General features: G+C 32.9%; 2 protein-coding genes across 3 annotated transcripts; both read right to left on the bottom strand.

Moving 5' to 3' along the window:
- Positions 1 to 1,423: 1,423 nt before the first annotated feature.
- LOC111365751 lies at positions 1,424 to 9,415 on the bottom strand. Its single transcript, XM_022986286.1, has 12 exons — positions 9,405 to 9,415; positions 8,851 to 8,908; positions 8,675 to 8,758; positions 8,140 to 8,240; positions 6,743 to 6,780; positions 6,552 to 6,628; positions 6,193 to 6,452; positions 5,035 to 5,103; positions 4,889 to 4,947; positions 4,075 to 4,176; positions 2,334 to 2,441; positions 1,424 to 1,731 (listed from the first exon to the last, which is right to left on the bottom strand). Exons 1-11 carry the CDS (start codon positions 9,413 to 9,415, stop codon positions 2,344 to 2,346), a joined length of 957 nt encoding a protein of 318 aa, XP_022842054.1. The 3' UTR covers positions 1,424 to 1,731; positions 2,334 to 2,343.
- Positions 9,416 to 11,117: 1,702 nt separating this feature from the next.
- LOC111365492 (protein IQ-DOMAIN 1-like) lies at positions 11,118 to 19,861 on the bottom strand. 2 transcript variants are annotated; one of them, XM_022986048.1, is made up of 6 exons: positions 19,646 to 19,861; positions 19,267 to 19,369; positions 15,406 to 15,735; positions 14,135 to 14,356; positions 12,626 to 12,745; positions 11,118 to 12,119 (listed from the first exon to the last, which is right to left on the bottom strand). In XM_022986048.1, the coding sequence occupies exons 2-6, from the start codon at positions 19,339 to 19,341 to the stop codon at positions 11,430 to 11,432; spliced, it is 1,437 nt and encodes a 478-aa protein (XP_022841816.1). In that variant the 5' UTR covers positions 19,342 to 19,369; positions 19,646 to 19,861; the 3' UTR covers positions 11,118 to 11,429. The 2 variants fall into 2 exon arrangements, with proteins under 2 accessions (XP_022841816.1, XP_022841815.1); XM_022986047.1 differs by having other exon boundaries at positions 19,267 to 19,365.
- Between the last annotated feature and the right edge of the window lie 4,579 nt (positions 19,862 to 24,440).

The following is a 24,440-nucleotide window of genomic DNA, read 5'->3' as shown; positions in this document are numbered from 1 at the left end:
CTATATCCTGTCGGTCGAATTTTGGCTTTTCTTACACTTTTATCACTGATTGAATCGATTTTAGGAGTTAGGGTTCATGAGTTGAATTGGGGCAAATTGGTTTCACGGCTAAGGGTTTATTATTATTATTATTATTATTTATTTTTTATTTTTTCAAGACATGCTTTCCTTCAGTAATTTTTTAAGGCGTGTTGGTGACGTGGAAGCTCATTTGGTGAATAACTTTTTATTTGTAAGGATTTAACCAGCTAGATCATTTTACCGTCATCGATGTAGGCTCATCTGTTAGTGGTTTTAATCGGGTGAGTGACAGAATTGGACGGATCAAAGTTAAGTGGCCGCTGGGACAATTTATGAAGTTCATTGAATAAACCGTGACATGATATAAAATTCGGTGGCCAACGAAACATTTAACTCGTGTATAATTTAATAAAAATGAATTTTTAAGTGAAAAAAATTAAAGAACGGTTTGATTTGGTTTCGTGCAATTTTTGAAAATCGAAAACCTAACCAAACATTCTGGTCCGATTTGAGGGAAAAAGTCGAAGATCCACGTGGATCTGAACTAACTTTAAAAAAGGGTTTCAGTTCAATTGACAGTCTCACAATTTTTTTTTTGTACAGTCCTAACATTACGTTTCCGTAGATTCAGGATCAATTCTTTAAATTTTGGAAAAGTTGTCTTTTTCATCCGTCCAAATTAGTAATAAAAATTTTGCATGCATTGTGCTGCCAACATATTCTGGTGACTCACCCGCGCACACATACGCGAAAGTCCAAGACATAAAGACACGTTGACGATCTAAAACGGACAGATCAAGGGCGTGGAAATAGCTCAACGGTACAGGACGAGAACGTTCGGAATTCGACGAGATGTTCATAGACCGATTGTATAATAATTACCAATCGATGTTTGTAAATGTGTGTATAAAAATGTGTAAATTCATTGCACACTCCAGATTGTAGGAGGACAAAATTGTCCATCCGTTTACGAACCTACTAGTCATTACCATGAAGAGACGTGTTCGTACATATCAAATAAAACTTCCCAAATTATTGGTCAAAAAAAAAAAAAAAACATTTGATACATTTGCACCCTTTCTTTATAGTGTTGAATTCTTTATCCATGGCATGCGAATCCTTCGATGTTTTTGGGGGCGTTGACCACGTTACATTGTGTGTTCTACGAGATTATGACTAAGTTATTTTCTTTTATAGGTATATATTACAACTACTTTAGAAAAATACGAATTCGATAGGTCGCAAACTAGTTAGAACTTTACGGTAAACCATCCAAAATAGATGAGAACTGGAATATTAATTAATTTTCAACTGAGTTCTTTACTCAGTAGTTTGATAGTTCTCGGACAGTAGAAACCATTTCCATTGAACTATTAGACAATAATTAACTCTTAATATTAATCAATAATACCTAAATTTTAAACTTTCAGTACTTGGTAAAACTACAAAACCAAAATGGCTGAAAAAGTCCTCAAAATGACCATAATTCCATCGTAGTTCTTCAACCATTAGCCAAACCCTAAATCAGGTTTCCACACAATGGAGAAAACGACCTTTAGACTTTAGTTTTAAGGCCTTCCAAATCAAATTGCGAAACGCAAAATCACCTTAAATGAAGAAGATAGTTCTTCTCGGGGAGTTCTTGTAAACAAATGACTACCTCGTCATCATCTTTCGCCATCAAAGGCAGGCATGTTGCCAGTGGAAAACCTTGAAAAAACCCACAATTAGGATGATCTTTGATCATTAGATAAAGATGCAAGAACAGATAAGAATTCTTTAGATGGAAAGGATTAGTTGATCAGATAGAATCCATGATCACAGTTTCTACTAACTGCTCATGTATGAATTCTAATGTTTGTACAACCCAAAACAATGGTAATAAATCATGAGCTGGAGACTGGACATGAATAATATTACTTTTCAGATTATACAGTCGATTATACAGTCTAGTATAATCCCATTCACCTTACCAATCGTGCCATTAAAAATCGACTTTCTTACTTTTTGCACTACAGTTTCTATTTTAGTTCATTATGTACTGAGCGGTCACAGCCCATGCTAAAAACCTCCTGCAGCTGCAAGTTCAAATACTCATCTCTTTTGAACTTGATTATATCTGTGCTAAGGGCTTTTGAGCTCGAATCTGTTAAGAGTTTCAATTGCATTTGGATTGAATAAATGAAAATATAAAATATATATCACATCAGCAAAACTTCACGGAAAATATTGCATTAAAATGATATCAGAAATCTAATAATTGTAGCTAGGAGATATAAACTATGAAACAGTTCTGGTGGTAGGGAGCAAACCTATATATGATCATAGGACCCAAGTTTCTAGCTGTAGTTTATCTCCATGCAGTGTTATCTCCCAGCAATTAGCTTTGAATTTAAAAATGGAAAGCTTTTTGGGCAAAACTGCGAATAATAAAAAAAGATTAGACAATTAGTACATACAGACTTGTCACACAGGCAGTAAAGATGCCTCATTTATTTATAACAATCTGCTGTTAATAATTCAAAGATGGGAAGCTGCAACCAATCTCTAGAGACTGCTTATATGCATCCAAAACGATGACAAACAGACCATGAACATGAGAGAATTCGAAATTATCCTGTTGGTTCATATCTTTTTGCCAGGCCACAAAAACAAAATGCCCGTTATCTGCCCTTCGAAAGTTGGGGAGAACAGATAACAAGATTTGGACCTTGTCATGTAAGTTTATATTGCCAAGATGCCTAGAGTTTGTCAAACCAAAACATAAAAATCTAAAACTTAATCACTAAGTCAAAAGAAACAACGATTTCTTCTAGGCCACCGTAAAGAAACAAGAATATATACATGCCAAGTTACTTCACTAACCGCTAAAAGCCTAAAATTTTAAAGGTACAAACACAACATATAGCAGAGAGTCAAGAGACTAAGAAGCACAAACGGTGATGATGCTACAACATATGGTGCATGTTGTGGTAAGCACAAATTTTAAGCACTATACAAGCTCACCCAGACATGCTCATGATATTAGAACTAGGCAATCTTCAGATTCTCAAGACTTTGGAGGATATGATAGATAAGTAAAATACACGGGTAAATAGATAAATTTATATATCAATTTGAAACATGCCAATTGCAGAAATGACAATGTCTTACAATTTGTCAAAACGTAAGTCGTGGAATTAGATAAATATAATCAATGTAATGTATTTTAAATAATATATTACGCATGTAATGTAAACATTTTTCTAGAACCTGTAAAATAATTTCCGCAATCTATGCTTTCATACACAGAAACAAGTTCCCTTGTAATTTAAAAAAAATAATTCGTAACTCAAAAAAGGAACAAAGAGATGATGTTATGCACATTAAGGTTAATGCCTGTGTCCGCATTTCCAAAGGCACCCCTCTCTTTCAAGAGGATTTGCAACATGTAATTGCAAAATTGAATCAATCAATCAAATTCATAACTAAAATATCATGTTGAATCTCATTTACAAAAAAAATAAATAAATAAATAAGGGAGAGAGACAAGAAGAAGAGCTATGCACATGAATTGATTTATTAATTGCAGAACTAAATCAAATTCTAAAATATCGTGATGAATCTCATTTACCCAAAAAAAAAATGGAGAATTTTGCAATAAAATTCTGCCATTTTTCTAAAATCTTAAATTTTTTATCCAACTGTGGTTTCAATGATTCCATGCTTCCTAGATCAAAGACGTCTCTTAAATCATCCAATCTCAAATAAGCAATCTTTTGTCAACGAGTCGAATTAAGTAAAAAGTGTGAGGATGTTGAAAAGTACCAACTGTCTTTTAAAGTAACTAAAATATTACGTAAGAGGAACCTGAAGCTTGTCCATAAACGGTTGCTCATAAAAACCATCATGTACATAGGAAAAATTACCTTGGAAATAGTTACAAGAAAATAAATAAAGCACCATCCAGAAAGACGCATACTATTTACCTTCTCCAAAAGAGAGTAAAATATCTGAAAAGAAAAATAAACAATTGTAATGTAAATAATTCACCTTTGAAATTGAAAACATTACCTCGGAATTTGTTATCTTCAGTAATAATTCCAAATGTTTCTTTAGTTTCCCGTACAATGATGCCACACATTCCGCTGCAGGAAACTATTTTACTTTGAACAACTACAAGTATACACAACTAATCAACGTTATTATTTTAATTGCAAAAAAGCAACATAACGTCCTTTTCGATATAGTAGAACTGGTGAACTGGATTATCAACTAAATGTAAATATAAAGTGATTTTTAACTAACGACAAGCTCCAAGAACTTAATGCAATACTACATTTTAAAAATGTGATTAGAGGGTGTAAACTGCAAGTCTTATGTTGGGGCGAGGATGAATAGTTGTGATTTTATATAAGATGATGAGGATGCAAGATTTTTGTGGAATTTCATTCCATGAAAGCATTAATCTGTTATTGGGGGCTAGCAATTCATAATTGACTTGTGTTCAGAATCTAAATAAACTTTTTTTGGTTACTTTTCCTCAAAAAAACAAAGATAAAACAAAACAAAACAAACGGGAGGAGTAGGAGAAGAAGAAGAAGAAATGATAAAACTTGGAAAGAGCGGGAAATCAACTGGAAGAGGATTTGAAGTCCATTCATCTTTTTCCAAAAACTGTCGTTTGCTATTCTCACTTTTATGAAAGACAAATAATTCAGCCTCAAGTACTATGATGACAACTCAAGATAGTAGCCAGCATGAGGTCCTCTCTTCGCGAATGATAGGTAAGAGAAGTCTTATTCACATTTTTATCAATGAGTAGTATCGAAAGGGATTACTTGAAATAATTTTGGTAGCTATTTAAGTATGAGTGATGTTCTCTAACCTTGAATAACCGCACCAAGTAGGTTGACATTGAGGAGGCACTGAGCTAACTGATTTTCCCTGCAACATCATTCACCCACTTAATGAATACTATAACATGAATGGATAACCATGTAAAAAACACAGATGATGGGAATTTCTACTGACCCTACATTTTTCACTCGTTGCTGGATATACAATTTCAATCTGTTGTGCAGAGGCTTTAATGTTTCGAAGCTGTAAGAAGTGAAAGAAAAGTTACAAGATATTATAGTGCAAAACCATAAATTCATCTGACAATTCGAAGCATATCATTCTCCTTGAATACAAAGAAACAGTATGATTAATCATCATTATACATTGACAAACGAAATACATCTCTTGCATCAGGTTTAAGGTAAAATCTAGAGGGATGAATACATAAACAGATGAACTAGCCATTTGTCAGTGCCTCAACCCTCCTGCTTTATTCTAAAGACAAGTGGTCTACAGCACTGGACATAACAAGAAAACATAGAAAGACAAACCATGGCCTGAAAACGTAACCACTCGACATGTACTGAGCTGTATAAAAATTCAATAAGACAATATATTATACAAAAAAGAAGCAAGTGAATAAATAAGTTGAAAGAAACATGGTGTTTCAGAAACCAACCACAAATTTAAATCACACATTATCCACCAAAGCCAATCAAAGAGGAGATTCTCTACCACCATACTTGAGTTCAGTCCAAAGTTTGATAAATCACTGCGGAAAGGAAGAGGGAGAGGGAGAGGGAGAGGGAGAGGGAAAGGGGAATAAGTCAACTGGAAACCATCTCTTCAGCCAGTCTGATCAAGAATGTAGTATTTACAACTACACAACAATGTTCAACTTTGCAGGGGCATAACAGTAATTACATACCTAGAGGTAATGTCTTTAGTTTCAATTACATGCATCACAAGACCCTAACACAATAAATTCCAGACCCTAGCTACTTTCTCCTGAAATGCCATATTGTGTTTAAATTATGTCTCTATAATTTTTCATAGTCTTGATGAGCATCATATGCAAATGACTGACCCTTAAAGGTAGGAAGTTCAATAACAATTAATAGGAGCAAGAAACATCACAAATACATTTTAAATCAATTCTGAATTGTAGCAAAATTGACATAATACAAGGGAGAAAACATTTTCTCGACACATATAACGAGTCTAATAATATCTGAAAGGAAATATGACTCACCCTCACACGAATAACATTCAACCACTACTCTACAAGGAAAAATATGAAGACAGTAAGTTAATTAAGCAACTAAATGGTTAAAAGGGACCATGTCATACCTGCAGGATTCGTGAGGTAAATTAAAGGATCCACATTTTTTAAGTTGCTTTAGAGACATGTGCTTTTTAGATCGCTTTGAGCGGCTCTGTAAAGCCTGAATTCGTGTTCTAGAGCTACCACTTTTAGGTACAAAATTATCAAGAAGGATGAAATTGTAAATTTTCATGCTTTTGGATCCCTGCATGTACTTCTGAGTTGAATCACCATGTTGAAAAAGCTGATGCAAAATACAATCAACTGCAGTTTTTCTATTTGAAATCTGCATTTTTTAAGCAAATTCAGAAAAAAATAACTGTTAAATACGAATTTCTAGGAAATAATAATAAAACATACAGCTCATCTGGCTACAAAGAGTGACCTCAACACCCATTGGCAGCAAATTTTCATGGACAGGATAAGAAAGCTCCAAGTATGCTGGCTTACTTGCTTTTATATCTGTAAATTATGGTAGCCAACTGTTTTAACCCTAAGATAATGTTTCTAGATACACCTAAAGATAAATATCCCTGCACAAACAGAAATAGCAATAACTAAGAACAACAATAATACCCTTTGCAATAGTATGGCCCCTGAAAGAAATATTGCCTGAAAAAAATAATTAAGGAGAACAACAATTAGATGTGCAGAAGATATCAGTGAACCTAACTTGAACTTATCACCTATGACGCATCGACACAAATATGTGTCTGACATGTATACGTCGGCACGGGATTTTTAAAAAAGTATTTACAGGACACATTGTCGACACGTTGATTAAATTCTTTAAAATTCTTTATTTATATATTATAAATATAGTTTTATACTTGTTATTAATTTTTCTTGTTAAAATCTTTTAAATATGAGTATCTATTTGTTATTTACTAATAACTTTGAGTTATATATTTAGTAAAAAAGAAAAGTAATTATGGATTCGAATAGTGTCAGTATCGACACATGTAGGATATGGACACGTTATCCTAGTTGAAGTGTCAGTGCTACAGAGCTTATCACCTATAAAGATATTTGGAGGCCTAACAGTATCATTCAAGCAAGGTACATCAGATCCTAAATTAATAGGTTTTTATTCGAAAATAGTAATATTCCAGGCCCACAATGAAGTAAAAATAAATGACAAAAAAAAAAAAAAATATCAAGAAGGAAGGAAAATATATGATTTTCGAACTATTGCTATAAGGTCTTCACATTATGCCATCGTCCTTTCCATTTCAAAAACAAAAAGCACCTCCTCTATATGAGAATCCACATAAGAGTTCAGGTTCAAAATTCCACAAATACACAAATCTAGAAACCATCACCATACACCCCAAAATGATAAAATAGAGAATTGATCAGGAAATTTGGAAAGATCTTCACTTTTTTAATATATTTTATTTCTTATGGACAATAGCTATTCATTTCTTCCTAACATAATTAAATATATTATATAAAGAAAAGTAATTTCTCGTACAATGGTTTAGATTGTGTGCAGTTGTGAATGACAATAATGACATGTGACTCAAACATGGAGGAATTTTGAGCTCATCTTTTCTAATCTCTCTAATTGTTTTCAAATTTAAAATGACCTACATTGAAACACTCCACTGGGGCTGGGATCAGTTTCATTTATAAAGATAAATATTTTCAACTTTCAAATTTCATCTTGTCCAAAATCAAAGATTAGCTTGTGCAATCTATTTTTATGGTCGTTTAATGATCCTGGATGCACGCTACACTTCTGTTGACCAGATTGAAGTACTTCAATAGACTGGAAAAAAAATTATAGCTAGTACATATTTTTTGAAGAACATCATTACTTTTCATCAATGTAGGTCTAATTTTTTTTGCTATTTATCATATCCTGATTTAACAAATTTAAATAGCGATGCACAAGAAAATTCCCACACCACTGAAAACAAAAAATGTTGAACAACATTATTTACAATTTTTATTGCATATAAGTAAACCTTTTTCTAAAAGAGGCAGCGGAACATGGCTTGTTTACAGCCGATAATGGTCTAGTATTAGAAGTGGCCTTCCCTGTGTCTTCAATTGGCCTTTTCTTGCTCTTCTATTGCTTTATATGAAGCTCTGCCTCTGCTTGTGCAAACCTTCATTCTAGTGCTTCCAGCGTTCGTTTCCTCTTGTCATCCATGATTGCTGTACTCACTATCCTGCATCAATTCGATAGCATAAGTAGTACCGTGCTAGCAAAACAAAGAAACAAGTCAGTATATATACAACAAGATAGAACAATGTCGGACTCATTGGGTTATCAATTTTACACACGCACAGAGAGAGCAGAGGACGGGGGTTTGGAAGGTGGATTGCATTTAAGTTCTACACATGACTAGGAATAATACAATTATTTGAGGAATTGATAATTTATAAAGATGTTTAAAACACGTCACCAAAACTTAGAAAATCATAGACGCTACAACTTCAATACATAAGGATTATACATCTTTAAATGTGTTTTTACGAAAGTAATGCATATATCTCAACCTCAGCATAGCCCCAATCCACCTGAAGTGCCGTCGAGAAAACAATCAGCTCTTTTGATGAATTATATAGAAAATAGTAAACTACCTGAATTATATAGAAAATAGTAAATTACCTGTTTGTTGTTGGCTTGTTGCTAGTACATCGGTTGTTGCAGAGTTTCGAGCAGATGAGTTTACCGTTTTCCTTCTGCATTTGTAATTGCTAGGTTTTATAGCGTTAGGTGTTGGGCTGTATCTAATAAAGCCCAAAATAGGTGCACAGCTATGGATCTATATAGATGGACCTTAAATCTTGGGCGTTAAGACTTCTCTTTGCAGCCGGGCTCTCTGCGATTTCCGTAGAAATGCACCGAGTAACTTTCTTAGTTTTAGCCCCGTTTGGCTTTCATTATTGTCAAATTTTAATGGTTGAAATAGTATTTTTTTGAAAAATATGTGGTTAAAAAAAAATTTAAAAAAATTATTTACATGTAATATTATTTTATGAAAAATTGTGTAATTGAAAATAAGAGAGAGAGAGAAATAATGAGAATGGAGGCCAAACTGAGGCTTAATTTTGTGCAAAGTCAATGCATCAAAGATGTCTTTAAGTTTAAGTGGAAATGATAGAGAATAAGATTTTTTAAGTTACTATTTCAAAAATTCGACTTAAAGTTCGTTTATAAAAAAAATCAAATAATAATTCAATATTAATAATAATATTATAAAATTAGATTAATCTATATACTCACCTGACCTCCATCCACCTCATCAAATTTCGTTCTCAAACCCTATATCATTTTTCATTCTTTTCTTCCAATCTTCTCTCTACTCTCTCCCCCTTCTCTGTCACCGCTCTCTCCAGATGTGGCATTGCTAATTTGAAAATGGTGAATGACGCTTTCCAAAATAATAGCAGCGCTTTCAGATCTGAAAATGGAAGTAGTGCTTTCAAATCCAATGCCGCAATGAGGCGCTAATATGCACATCGTTGTACGGTGTTCGTAACAGTGATCGTCGTGATTTTAGGGGTAGTTGATCTGAAAATGGAAGCGACACTCGGTGTTCACAGCTACGAGATACGAATTTGTGCAGTGCTCACTACGATGGTGGCAGCGATGTTGGTGATGCTAGACGGTGGTGGTGTGGTCAAGGCGGTGGTTAGAGGTAGGATGAGGTGGGGGCATTTGTAATCAATTATTTAGTTAATTGTGATCAATAAATTAATTTATTTGTGACCAATAAATAATATGTGACATAAAAAATGTGAACTCAGAACTTATTTTTGTGATAGAGAAATAACTTGTAACAAATTCATTTGATAATTTGTGACCGTCAAATAAATTATAACTTACAAATTTTGTGATTTATGATCCATAATCTTTGATCAATAAATAATGTGACCTGAAAATTTGAGTTGTAACTTATAAGATTTGTAATTTGTGATCGATAAATAAATTATGAACTATAAATTTTTGGATTTGTAATCAATAATATTGACTTATAAAATTTTTGATTTGTGATGGTTAAATAATTTGTGACCTATACAATTTTTTATTCGTGATCAAAAAGTAATTTATGACCAAATAATGTATAATTGTGACCTCAATATATTTAATTAATAAAATATTCAATTAATAAAATATACATTTAATTAATAAAATACATTTTTAATTATTTCATATACAAAATTCAATTAATATTTGATTTTTGAAGTTTTAAATATTTCTTCTTAATTTTGAAATGGGCCATACTTTATCTATTAAATATAAAAAAATTTCCACGATTAAATTGGTATGATAAGAAGCATGTGAAACTTTTAATAGGGATGACAGGTCCGATCAGAATAAGAAAAAGAAGGCAGTCGACCACAAGCCGACCGCTAGGCAAGAGGGACCAATACAAAAGTAAATCATTTTTTGTGTATCCTATTACACTTTTCTACGTTCAGAAAAGGTAACATGTCACTTGCGTTGCGAATGATTCATTGTACCCAAGGATGAAAGAAGGTAAAAAGATTTAGCCCCCGCTTGGTGATCTTTATTTTATTTTAATTTATTTCTCATACTCATTTCAACTATACAATCCCACAATAAAATGTTCTACGCATAAATTCAAAATCTTTTCTTATTTTTTACATGTACATTCTCCAAAAAATACTATTCAAAACATGCTTATTAAATTTTAAGGCCACCAAATAGGGGCTTAATTGAAAATAAATTTAATTAACACTATCAACTTTCGTTCACTATAGTGGCATGATTTTTGTAGAACAAGATATGACACGTAAACTCTTCGTTGGCACATTGTGCTATAGTCGTTTTATATCCTCTCGTAGATTTTTGTATTGTGTAAGCTATTCTAAATTAGTGAATTTATGATTTATTGCTGCCTATTGCCCGTTAGCCAGGTCAATAAATAATATTGGCATGTTTGGATGCTCGATCTGACATACATAAAAAAGAAAAAGAAAAAGAAATCAAATTTTCATGGTCAATTAAGACAATAAGTTAGAGACACACAATCACCAATAATAATTCACAATATGAAAATCTTAACAGCTGAGAGAAAGAATAAGAAACAGCTTTATAGCAAGAATCACTCGAGAGACTAATTGAAATCAACCCAAACCAAGCCCACAGAGCAAATAAACAAATAAATTTAAGTGGAACTTCACAAAGGAAACTGATCCTTTCAATATTTTCCTTTATTTTTTTCTCTACCACTTAACTCAGTCAGCTTATGGGATCTGCTGAATTTAGAACGGTGGGAGATAATCAATTGATCACTCCATTCGCATCACTGTCAGCGATGGAAGAGTTGTCCACCTTTGGCGGGGCTGAATACCGCCTAGGTCTGGCCGGTGAAGGTGGGAAAGAAAGGCGCTTCTTTGCAGAACCCGGTGGTCCCTTTTCTGGCGTTCCATTTTCTGTTCCTAATGGACTTGACAACCTCGATTTGGCCTTTGCCGACTTAGTAGATGCCATGTAACTAGGCACTGATGGAGAGCTCGCCAAGCTTTCATCGTCTCTCATGGACCCTGCAATGCTGTGCCTCCTGTTCCTCTCTGACTGCATACTGAACATACTCCTCGTGTCATCATCTTGACTAATTGCGCTCAATCTTGGGCTTGCCGGCTTCAATTTTCTGGCGGCTACTGAAGAAGCCGGCTTTGAAGGGGTAGTTGCGGGGGACTGATGGCTTGAAGGATGATGGGGCTTTTGACCGACCGGTGAAGATGGATTATCGGAGTTTAGCTGATGACGAGCAAAAGACTTGGTTATTTCTCCTCCTATGCTTGCGCTTTTGACAGATAAGCGGTCGCTGTTAAGTTCTTTCTCAGCCGTGCTTTGGGACTCCCATGGCTGGGCAGCCATCCATCTTTCTAACCAGCTCCAACCCCAGTGAGGATTAGTTGGATCCATAAATAGTAAGTTTGGAGATCTTGAGGACTTCTTCCAGGTTTGCTGTCAAGTTGAAAAGTTCATATTAAAACCAAAATCCGACATTTCTTACCCTACCGAACATTTATTTTACAATACCTGCAGGCCGGAATCGACACATTTGGGCAAGTTCTGATGCTAACCAAGTAACAAGACACTAGATTATGGTAGGTGCTATTAGCCAAGTAAAAGGTATATGCTTATTCTTCTAAATGACAAGACAATACTTCAAAGTAAGCAATGTACCAAGAAAAATGTGAGATCTTCCACTATGAGCATCACAGATTTCACTTTTTTGTAATACATCAATGCTAAACAATTTTAGAAACAGTAAGATCTTAGCAATCTACATAAAGAACATGGAAAGTTCACACGAGAAATAATTTCTTTTAGATTTTTCAAGTTCTTGCGCATAATATACTAAAAAGCTTTCCTGCAAGACCCTTTATTCTTATACCTTTATATGTGCACACAGATATTCATTTTCCTTCTTTTCTCGATAAGGCTGGAAATATGTTAAGTAGAAGTACCTGATGAGTGTATGAATAAGCTAGTGCTTTTTCTCGTCTCATGGCAGCCTCATACTTTTGCAGCAAACTTGCCTCTATTTGCTCTTTAGATTGTAGACTATCATCCCATTCCTCTCCAATCTGCAGTAACATTTGGATATTATATCTAGGAACTTCATCGAAATGCAAGGATGGTTAAGTAAGTTTAATCATCAGGGGATATGCTTGTTTTCTGAAGTTGACTATATTCAATATCAAAATATGAAAAGATTTTCTGACCCTAAGCTTCTAATCTTTGTAGCACGGACACTTCAATTAACAAATTGGCACTCATATTTAAACGATTTAAAAAAGAAAAAATAATAAAAAATATAAACTATATTTATACTATATAAATGAAGAATTTTAAAAAATTTAATCAACATGTAGACGAAATGTCGTGTCGGTACTTTTTTGAAAAATCGCGTGTCGACATATTCGACACGTATCGTATCGGACACACATGTCTGTATCAATGCATCATAGCTTCTAATAACAATTTTGCCACTATTTGTCTGGAGGAAACCTTCAGCAAGCTTTCATTTGCACAGTGTAAAACATACACCAAGAAATATGAAGTAGACTATAAAACAGTTTAGCTACTGAAATGGTCAATTGTTTTGTGCAACAAGGAATTCAAATTAAAACCAAACAAGAGAAAACAAGAAGAAGAAACTAAGATTTATACACCACAAAATAAAGGATACTTGCAATATAAATTTAAAACAAACCAATGACATCACACCTGATGACATCAGCCTGCAGCAAGATTTTCTTTTCTTCCTTTTTTCCTCCATAAAATCTATTCGAGAAAAATATGCTTCAATCGATGGAGTGGAATTAAAGTAGTTCTTGTAGTACAGATGCATTAAAGTCATTCTAACAGCATTGATAACCATATTTGGCTAAGTTTATCAAGGTTAAGTTGTTTTTACATAACTTCTTGTCTAAACTTGTTTAGATAACTCACTTTTCCTTACTTCGAAGTAAAACAAATAAAAGTTCCACTTTTTTGAACTCTTACGTCACAATTAAGCCTATGTTTGGCAAAATCTATAAATCATTTATAAATTAAAAAAACTTTGAAGGTGTTTGACAACGATTTTTATGTAAAAATGCATTTTGGAATGGTAAATTGATAGAAAATGTGTGGTTGAAAAATAAGGAAATATTTTTTATTTACGTTTAATATTATTTTAATGAAGAATGTGTGGTTGAAAAGAAGAGAGATAAAAATGCATTTTGAAAAAAATGGGTACGAAACGGGACATTTATGTCAACCATACATTCTAATGGACCCGCAAGTACTATCCATTTATTCACCCACTCATATATATCTATTTATAAATTCTTCCCAAACAGAGGCTAAATTTCATAACTTATTTTCAACTTTCAACAAGTAATTCTAAGTAAACTTTTCAAGATAGCAAATATGTTCATAATTATTTTATAGATTTGAGTAAAGATAATGGTGCTAATAAAAGAACCAACCCTCAAGCTTTCGAGTTCTTTTGCTCGTTTCTGTAGAAGTTGTCTCTGGAGTGCTCGGTTTTCCTCTGACATCTTGAGCCTTCTCAACTGAATCTGGGAATGCACACGGGATAGAGTCTGCATGCATTTCAGAGTGTTTGCAGTTTGCCGTTTGACAGTTGGACCATCAACAAGTGATTTTAGTCTGACAAGTCCTCTCAACGCCCGCAATGCTCTCCTTGCCTGAGTTTAAGAGGCGACAATGGTAAACCAGCACTTCATTTCCCTCCATAACGAGATTTGTATTCGATAATAAAAAAGAAAATCAAAATGCAAAAATTTGAAGCAAATAAGACAGAACAACCAACACTTTTTTACTAGTATGGCTAATTATTACAAGCGAGACATATCTACAAGTTAGAAATGTCTGAAATGAAAGATAATATACACGAATTTCAGGAAAAAAATGCATCTATATGGCATGGTGTTGCCGCTGAATTTTGTGATTGGAAAAACAAAAATAATGGACAGCTGAAGCTTTAATAGATATTTAGCCAAAATTCTTGATATTAATAAATGTGATGGTTTTTGGCACATCGTACTTTTTGTGGCTGTGCCTCAAAGCATCATAGCCATATTGCCGAATTTTTGTGTTGAGTAGGTGGACCTTAACAAATACTTGGACTAAACTCTCAATGGTGATAACAATAGTTTTTAGCCAATTTTCATCCATTACAAGAGCTTTTATTTGAGTTTTTGTTCCATTCCTTAATTTTGACCCGAAATTTTCTTTGAATCTTCCTCTGTAAATATCCTCATCTGGTTAAACTTTTGACCACATTTCCAACAATTCATTACAATCTTAAAGTGTTCAGCGATGTTATTCTATAATATTTGCTTAACTTTAGAATTGTGCGTGAGTTAACATGCAATATTATGCATCTGAGAATGGTAATAGTAACAAGTTGACAACCACAAGCCAAACCTAAGTGCCAATAAAACTAGAGTTAGGCTTCATGAATCATTTTTAGCCACTCCGTTCAGTCTTAGCACTTCATTTTCTGAATGATCAATGCTATCAAATCTTTTGCAATCATACTCGGCTATGTTAATTTGGTCTGGAATTAATTGCTCTTGTAAATGAGTCTCTTTAGATTTAGATGCACGTTTCTGTCCCTCCATTTAATCGATTACTTCTAACCTGTCTTTTTCCACCAAGAAAAATGTTTATGAATGTCTTGTCAAGTTCACTATAAGGAAGAAGAAATATAAACATTCATATAGTACCGTACCAGGTGACCTCGGAATGCAGTCTGGATTTTAATTGCTGCCACTTCCTCCTTTGGTTTTCCTGTCAATTGGGTCACTGCAGTCAATCGAACTACCTCTGCTGCAGCCTGTGCAGCAGCTACAGCAGCCTCAGCTGCTGCTGCAGTAGCAACTGCTACAGAATAAGCATGTTTTGTCTGCTCATTCTCTGCTTCCGTCAACTTCACATCTTCCTCATCTTCCAAAGGAGGAAGCGAGTGCGGATTAGATACTTGGATAGTATCTGGATTTGGCGTACCTGAAACTGATGGCTTATCTTCGTCGACCCACTTCTTCTTTGATTTACTTGCTTTCTGAAATTATATACCAAATTATTAAAACCCATAAAACCAATATCATTAAACAATAGCGAACAATACAACAGCGTGTTTAAAATATACAATTTCAAAATTAAGAAATAGGTTCTAAAATTTCAAAAATCAGGTTATAATTAAAATTTATTAATTAAATAGACAATTAAAAATGTTTTATTAATTAAATATATTAACGCCACAATATTCCAGTTTATGATCACAATTATGTACTAATCATAATTACATAACGTCATAGTCACAAATTTTATAAGTCAAAATTTATTTATCGGTCTCAAATTCTCATATTAATAAGTCATGTAGAATTTCTCAATCACAAATTTTATACGTCACAACTTATTTATCGATAACAAATTATCAAATTAATAGGTCGCATATTATTTCTCGATCACAAATCGCAAATTTTGTCAGAACTCATTTCACGGCCACAACTTATCATATTAATTGGTCACAAGTTATTTTTTGATCATAAATTATCAAATTAATTGATCACAACTATCGATTTTATTGATCACATATTATTATTGGTCACAAATTAACCATTTTATAGGTCATAAACGCTCTTCATCACATCCTATCCTACCAACCCCCAACTCATACCCAACTGAATCGTTGCTCCACTATCGCTGCCAACACCAACACCATCACCACCACCACCACCTGCACCACCGGTACTACAATCACCATTTGCAAAACACCAACATCCACTCCACAACCACCTGCACCACTACTACTAACAACCACCATTTGCAAATTGAAAACAAGCAAATCAGCAACCGACCAAGCAGATCAAATAGGAGGAGGAAGAAATCACCCCAAAAAACCTCCAAACCCCTCCCTAATTTTTCTATGCGGTGCCGCATTTGGCCACAAGAGAATCGAGCTACAACAGCGTCTGCGCCTCGACTCTACTGACTGACAATGAATGACGGCTGATAGGAAAGATTGATCAATCAGATATTGAAAATACGGCTTCTGAAGAGCCACAAGTGTCCGAAAATATTGAGATTTCAATAATTTATATGTTATCCCATAAATTATGGGAACGAAATAATGTTGTTATAGACAATATTTTTGTCTTTAATGTGGCTCTTGATATTATACAGAATAAGGATCCTGAACCACAGTCGGTTAAAAACTGTCAAAATAGAAATGATTGGCCAAAATAGAAAGAAGCCATACAGGCAGAATTGAATTCTTTGGAGAAACGAAAAGTGTTTGGACCTGTTGTTCGAACACCTGAAAATGTAATCCCTATTGGATACAAATGGATCTTTGTACGAAAGAGAAATGAAAATAATGAAATCACAAGGTACAAAACCCGACCAGTAGCTCAAGGTTTCTCACAAAGATCGAAAATTGATTATGAGGAAACATATTCTCCCGTAATGGACACCATCACTTTTATATTCTTAATTAGTTTGACAATATCACAAAAGCTTGATATGTGCCTTATGGATGTAGTAACTGCATATTTGTATGATTAACTTGATAGTGACATATGTATGAAAGTCCCCGAAGGACTTAAGATACCAGGAACAAACGATATGTGTTCGAGAACTATGTTCTCAATTAAATTGCAAAGATCATTATATGGATTAAAACAATCCGAACGCATGTGGTATAATCGCCTTAACGAATATTTGTTAAATAAAGGTTATAAAAATCACGATATCCGCCTATGTGTTTTTATAAAGAAAACAAATAGTGGATTTGCAATCGTAACAGTTTATGTTGATGATTTAAATTTAATTGGAACTCCTGAAGAACTCAACAAAATTGCTGATTATTTGAAAAATGAATTTGAGATGAAGATTTGGGGAAAACCAAATTTTGTCTTGGATTGCAAATTGAACATTTCGCAGATGGATTATTTTTTCACCAATCTACGTATACAGAAAACTTTTAAAACATTTTTACATAGATAATGCACGTCCATTGGCATCACCTATAGTTGTTTGATCACTTGATGTGAAAAAAGATCCATTTCGTCCATTTGAAGATGGAGAAAAAGTTCTTGGTCCTAAAGTACCATATCTTAGTACAATTGGAGCATTAACTTATTTTGTAAATTGCACTCGCCTTGACATAATTTTTTCTGTAAATCTCCTTGCAAGATATAACTCTACACCAACTCAAAGACATTGAAATGTTGTTAAACATATTTTTCGTTACCTAAAGGGTACTATTAATTTGGGATTATTTATTTTCAAAAGTAGGAATCTGCTTTAATGGGATATGCAGATGTAGGTTATCTATCCGACCCACATAAAGCTAAATCACAAACACGTTATGTGTTTACACGTGGAGGAACGGCTATATCATAGAGATCTGTGAAGAAATCCTTGACAGCTACATCTTCAAATCATTTTGAAATTATTACATTCCATGAAGCAGGCCTAGAATGTGTATGGTTGAAAAACATGACCCATCGTATCCAAGCATCATGTGGATTAATTTCAACAAAGAATAGTCCAACAATTTTGAATGAAGACAGTGTAGCTTGTATTGCACAATTCAGAGGAGGCTATATCAAAGGCGATAGGACAAAACATATTTCTCCAAAATTCTTTCATACACATGAGCTTCAAAAGAATGACGATATCGATATCCAACAAATTCGCTCAAGTGACAATGTGGCCGATTTATTCACAAAAGCACTGCCAACATCTACATTCAATAAATTAGTTCATGAGATTGAAATGCGTCAACTCAAAGATTTTCAGTGATCAACATTAGGGGGAGTAGCTGTACTCTTTTTCCTTAGCTTAGGTTTTGTCCCACTGGATTTTCCTAGCAAGGTTTTAATGAGGCAGCATTTATTTTTAGTACTTCAAAATAACTGTACTCTTTTTCCTTGTTTGATTTTTTCCCATTGAATTTTTATCAAACAAGATTTTAACGAGGCAGTTATTGTACAAATAATCATCAAAGGGAAGTGTTGTAAAACAATGAGATAATTATTGACGATTATTTAGTATTATCATGATACATGGATAAGTCTTATCTATAGTTTAGAAGATCTATTTTATTCTAATTGTTACTCTTATTTTGGACCCTATAAATATAGGACATTGGTTCATAATAATACACAATTGAGTTTTAATTCTTTATTTCTTCCCTTATTCTCTCTCTTCCCTTTAATAATACACATTGGTTCATAATAATACACAATTTTACTCTCATTTTAGACCCTATAAATATAGGACATTGGTTCATAATAATACACAATTGAGTTTTAACTCTTTATTTCTTCTCTTATTTTCTCTCCACCCTTTAATTTTATAACAAAATCCTATTTTTGCAGTTGAAAATTTAAATGTAGGGGTGGGTGTAATTACCACTTAAACAATTATGGCATGTTCGACAGTAAGATTTGACGATACTGAATAATACTAAGGAAGAAGAAAAAAACATTTTAAATCTTGATCATTGTACCGTCCAATTTAATACTATGCATCAAATATGCACTTAAATTATAGCCAGGGGAACTATGCGGTGATTCGAACAAACCTGGGCTCTCTTTTCCTTGGAATTTGGGGTAAGAGCCTTCTTTACTGAGGAAAACCAGCTTCCTTTCCTCCCCATTTCTATATCATTACTCAGTTTGTCCTATCCGAAGACAAAACAGTATATTTACCATGAGCACTAGCCATAAATAGACATATAAATATGCTAAGATATATTTTAAAATTAACCACAAACCACAGTAAATTGTAATTCAATTCTCATATCTCCAAACAAATGTCACGTGAAACTAACAAAATCTTTGAACTACCACTTTTAATCATGATCCCTTCATGAAAAATTTATTTAAATCCAACAAATTACATTCAAATTTAAAACCAAACGAAGAAATACAAAAAATTAAACTAAACATTCAACAAATTACCTGAAAAAATGGAACTTTATCAGATCTCCTGGATGTTTCTATACTGATTATTCGCAGTTTCAAATTAAGTCTTTCTGTTAAAATACGGAGGCAGACAAGTTGGCCCCCTCTATCTTTTCTTGATGACCATATTTTGAGGTGCGTCCGGCTGTGTGAGAGAAGTAGAAATGTAGAGAGAGAAAGATAATGCAAAACCAGATCTGCAAGAACAATTCAACGATAGAGAACATGACGAGCAAGGGTAAAAGCTGGAATTGTAAGTGTGGGCCCGACCTTTTGCGCAGCCCCGTGTGGATCCCACTTAATTATCAGCGCTCATGCACTTAATCCGATTTTATTTAAGAATAATTGCAGCAGCGGTCCCAAATCGTTCATTTTCTGTTGATTATACCTTAACCTTTTATTTTTACTGTCGCAGTACAAAACCGTTCATTTTAAAGACACTTGTAGTCCATTGGACAGATTCATCCAATACTTTCGTTAATCAACCCTTAAATAAAATTTTTGACACCACTTGACAAATTAAATAGAGGTAAAATGGTATATTTACAATTTCTATAATAAAATAATTAAATAAAAAATTAAAAAAACTGTTCATCCTCTCCAAAAGGCTACCACTTCCATCCTTACCACCCACGCTTCCCTAAGATGCAATCTTTCCGTGCCTAAAGCCACAACACCTCCTTGAATCATCATCTCGAAAATAAACTTCTTGTTAAAAGTCACTGCATTTAGCTGGTGTCTTTCACATGGCTTTATCGCCAACCCTTTTTGGCATCACTCCTCAACTGAATCTCTAGATTCTGGTGCAACCAATATTTCTCACAATCATGATATTTTTACAATTAGTTTTCAATTATTATTCCCCAATTTATATAGGATATAGTCAATTATGACAGCCTAGTCATCTTTTTACACAAAAATGTCAAATCTACTAAATTGTACACCGTTTAACTCTATATAACAATCGATTCTCCAAAGATCAAGCCCAACAAGAATTGATAGTTTAAATTTATCAAAACTCAACCCAAAATGAAGATTTATGGGTTAATCCCTGACTATCCACAGTGCAAGATTTGGTTTAAAGGAGAAAAATGGAAGAAATAAAAAAAAGAAACGGAAAATGCAAAACGATAATTTTTTGGAATCCAAACCTGAAATGTTGATGTAGAGTAATGCAAAATGCAAACTAGTATACTATAACTGGGTTTTCAGTCTCGATTGTGTTGAATTTACCCAAAAAAATAATAATAATAAAAATAAATAAATAAATAAATCAACTAAGGTTGACCCAAATGTGGGGCCTAGAAAGATAATTTTCCTATTCACATTTTTTATACAATTTATCGTTGGATGAATTGACATTTATCTTTGTATTTTTTGAGATCTGGGTAAGCAATGGGCTTGTGGATGTGTGGTGGCGACGACAAGAATTGAATTTCCTGATTTATAGTTTTAGGGAAGGATAAGGGATGGGTCAATTGTTTTTTTATAGAAATTGTTAAATATATCATTTTACCACTCATTTAATTTGTCAAATTGAGTCATAAATTTTATTCAAAATTAACTAATAGAATATTGGATGTAATCTATCCAATGGACTAAAACTGCCATTAAAGTGAAAGGTTTGGGACCGCGATTGTGAAAATAAAAGGTTAAGATTGGTTCGCGAGAAAATTGAAAGGTTTGGGCATTATCCCTTTTATTTATTACCTAACTCAGAAATTGCACCATAAACTTGCAAACTATTTGCCTATTACCATGTTAGTTCTCAGTCTTTAAACAAGAACTAGTTGGTCATAAGTCATTTATTCCAGTTGCATAATCTATTCACCACAATGGAACTGAGCAAATCTTCTTAAATCATAATGTGCCACTCTGGTATCCAATTTTGTAAAGAAATACTTTATTTATCAATTTGAATTGATGTCTAAAACTTCAAAACAGCGTAAAATCGAGATTAATAAATCAATGGGAGGCTTATATTTTTTTAAAGAGGACTTTGAAGATAGTCTCAACTATTATAATTAGACGAACTTCAATTGACTTCAAATTAATTTAACGAAAACGAAATATAGTTATTATATTTATTTTAGTAGTCATCTGACTAACTATTTTGAGTCCACTATTTAAAGGTTTTTCATTTCGACATATGAGTTGTATAATTGATTACAAGATTTTCTAAAATATACCAAGAACATACCCGATGATCTAGAAATATAGCCCCAAAAAAAAAAAAAAAATCGAAAGTGATGATGATCGTGAATTAAATTTATTAAAACTCATTCTGTGCAACAATTTTACAATTTGAAAAGTTTGTTACATCGCAAGTAACTCGAGATTGTATTGAGAAACTTTCCTAGTGTGAGTATTGAAATCCATAATTGACCTACAAACTAGCTATTTAAAATGAGCTAATTGCAATTTCTTTTCTAATTTTTTTAGGGTTAGATTGGTTTGAGATCGCCCTGTCCACCCCTTGTATATGCCATTGATCTAAAGTTTGACATTTTTTTCATTGATGATACGTGACAATCTAAAGTAGATTTGAATGATTTCTATCGTTGTGGATTTGTGTAAGTATATTGAAATGTTGAAAATTAACTTATTTCTTTTAAAGTAGAAGGACTAAATTGCAAAATGGCAATATATTAGGACCAATCATGTAACTTCTTGTAATTATTAAACGGTAGCACATTAATATGGGTCTTGAATAATAAAGTACGGTCTCCCCCACGCCCACCAAACCAAAAAAGTAAACAATTATAAATTCATAAATATTATTCACGTTTGCTCTGAGTGAGAGGAAAATGTCATATTTATTGTTTACCAGTTTACCAAATTAGCATAAATTAAGTAGTTTAGTAGACACTTTGATGTAGATTTTTATATCTATCTATATAATCCTTGAATTAATTTAATTTTGAAGTGTCAAAACTAGGTTATTCATTTAAATGAAATTAATACCAATATTCATTCTTATTACTTTATTAGGGCTTGTTTGAACCCCATTTTTATCCAAAAACCAAAAAAAAAAAAAAAAGCATTTTGAATAGTGTTTTGATGGAAAATGTATGGTTAAACAATAAAGAAGATTTTTGAATTTGCGTATAATATAAATTTATTAAAGAATGTGTTGCTGAAATTGAGTCAAAATACTATTCAAGAATACATTTTTTCCCCCAAAAAATGAGGCTGAAACAAGGCTAGAATTTGTAAATACTTGGGAGACCTAACGATTAGGTGATGATGGAAAATAACTCATCTAAGTTACCTGTCTCGACTAATTCAAAAACAACATGTTGCAATAAAGACATTCTCCCTCCATCCCATTTATATAGGCTTACTTTTCTTATTTTTTTGTCCCAATTATATAGTAATTTTTCCTTATTAAGAATGTTTTGCTTTCTTCATTTACTAATATACATTTATTTAATTTGTCTAGTTATAACCAATTTTTCACTTAAAATTGTACAATGTAAATAAGTGTAGATTAGGAAAATTTTGACAAAAATACTTTTTCAATAATATTAAATAAGATTTATTAATCCGTGCGAAAAATAAAATCAGCCTATATAAATGGGACGGAGGAAGTGCATGTCTTAAATTAACTTCTTCATATTAGACCATAACGGTAAGTATTATAAAATAAAAAATGAGAAGTGATCTATTTCTATTAAGCAATACACTGAGCTCATTTTAAATATCAAAGATATAACACATCAATCTATTTGGGGATAAATTCATGACGGATCTCAAGATTTAAACTAAATTGATTAATAATTAATGAATTTATATGACATGTCACACGTGCTTAACATAAGTTACACACCAATACTTGGACGATAATTTCTCATAAAAAAATTGTACAATTAGTCTTTAAGGTATTATTTCATTAGCAAGTCAAAGCTTTGACTTTTATTAATTCTTAATAACAGAAACCGAATATTTATGAAGCCTCGATTTTGCAATGTTCAAAATCAAATTTTTAATATATTTTGATAAAAGTTGATAAAATATTGGTCAAAAATTTGATAAAATTTATGGATCCCATAAAATGCGTGATTAAAAATGAATTTGAGAAAAAATGAGAATGCCAATGGCTAAATTATGATGTGACTTGTACTATAAAACTAAATAAAGCTAAATTTTGCTGGTGTTTGAAACTTTAAAGCATGATATGTTTCTATGGTGCCACCTTCGACAGTATCTAAAACTATCGCCATTGATGATTCCTTCACTCATGATTATTATGTCTATTTTTGTAGCACAAAATTCTAAATTATCTTATACTTCAAACATTTTAGTCTTAAGGTGGCGAGTTCTCAAAAATTGCGCACCTAATTGTGATTGATGTATGTTATCCCACGACAAGTATTGATTAGATCCCAATGGACATGGCGGGAAAGCCTAGCAAAATGGATATCTTCTACTAGGCTAAAATTGACAGCTTCAGTAATTGATTGATCGTGCAATTATAATGAAGGGTTAAAGTTCAACTTACAATTACATAATATTGATAACCAGCTCTTTTTTATTAATAATGTGTTTCGCAATCACTCATAACGATAGTTGTCATATATGGCATACACATGACAGTTGATTATTTGATGCGTGAACGATTGTGAATAGTTTGTAAAATTCTTCTAAAATTTTATGGTGAAAGGTTTGATGCTTATATGTGTAGGAATTTGTTCAAATAATTAAACAAAAATTGGAAAATGAAAATGCGTGTAAAAATGAAAAATGAAAAGGTGTGATTACGTGTCAACTTCGACCAAATATTCGGACTTGA

Source organism: Olea europaea, chromosome 17 (assembly GCF_002742605.1).
Source record: "Olea europaea var. sylvestris chromosome 17, O_europaea_v1, whole genome shotgun sequence".
Classification (NCBI taxonomy): Eukaryota; Viridiplantae; Streptophyta; class Magnoliopsida; order Lamiales; family Oleaceae; genus Olea; species Olea europaea.
The sequence above is the reverse complement of the archived record's forward strand: the minus strand, read 5'-3'. Positions and strand labels throughout refer to the sequence as shown.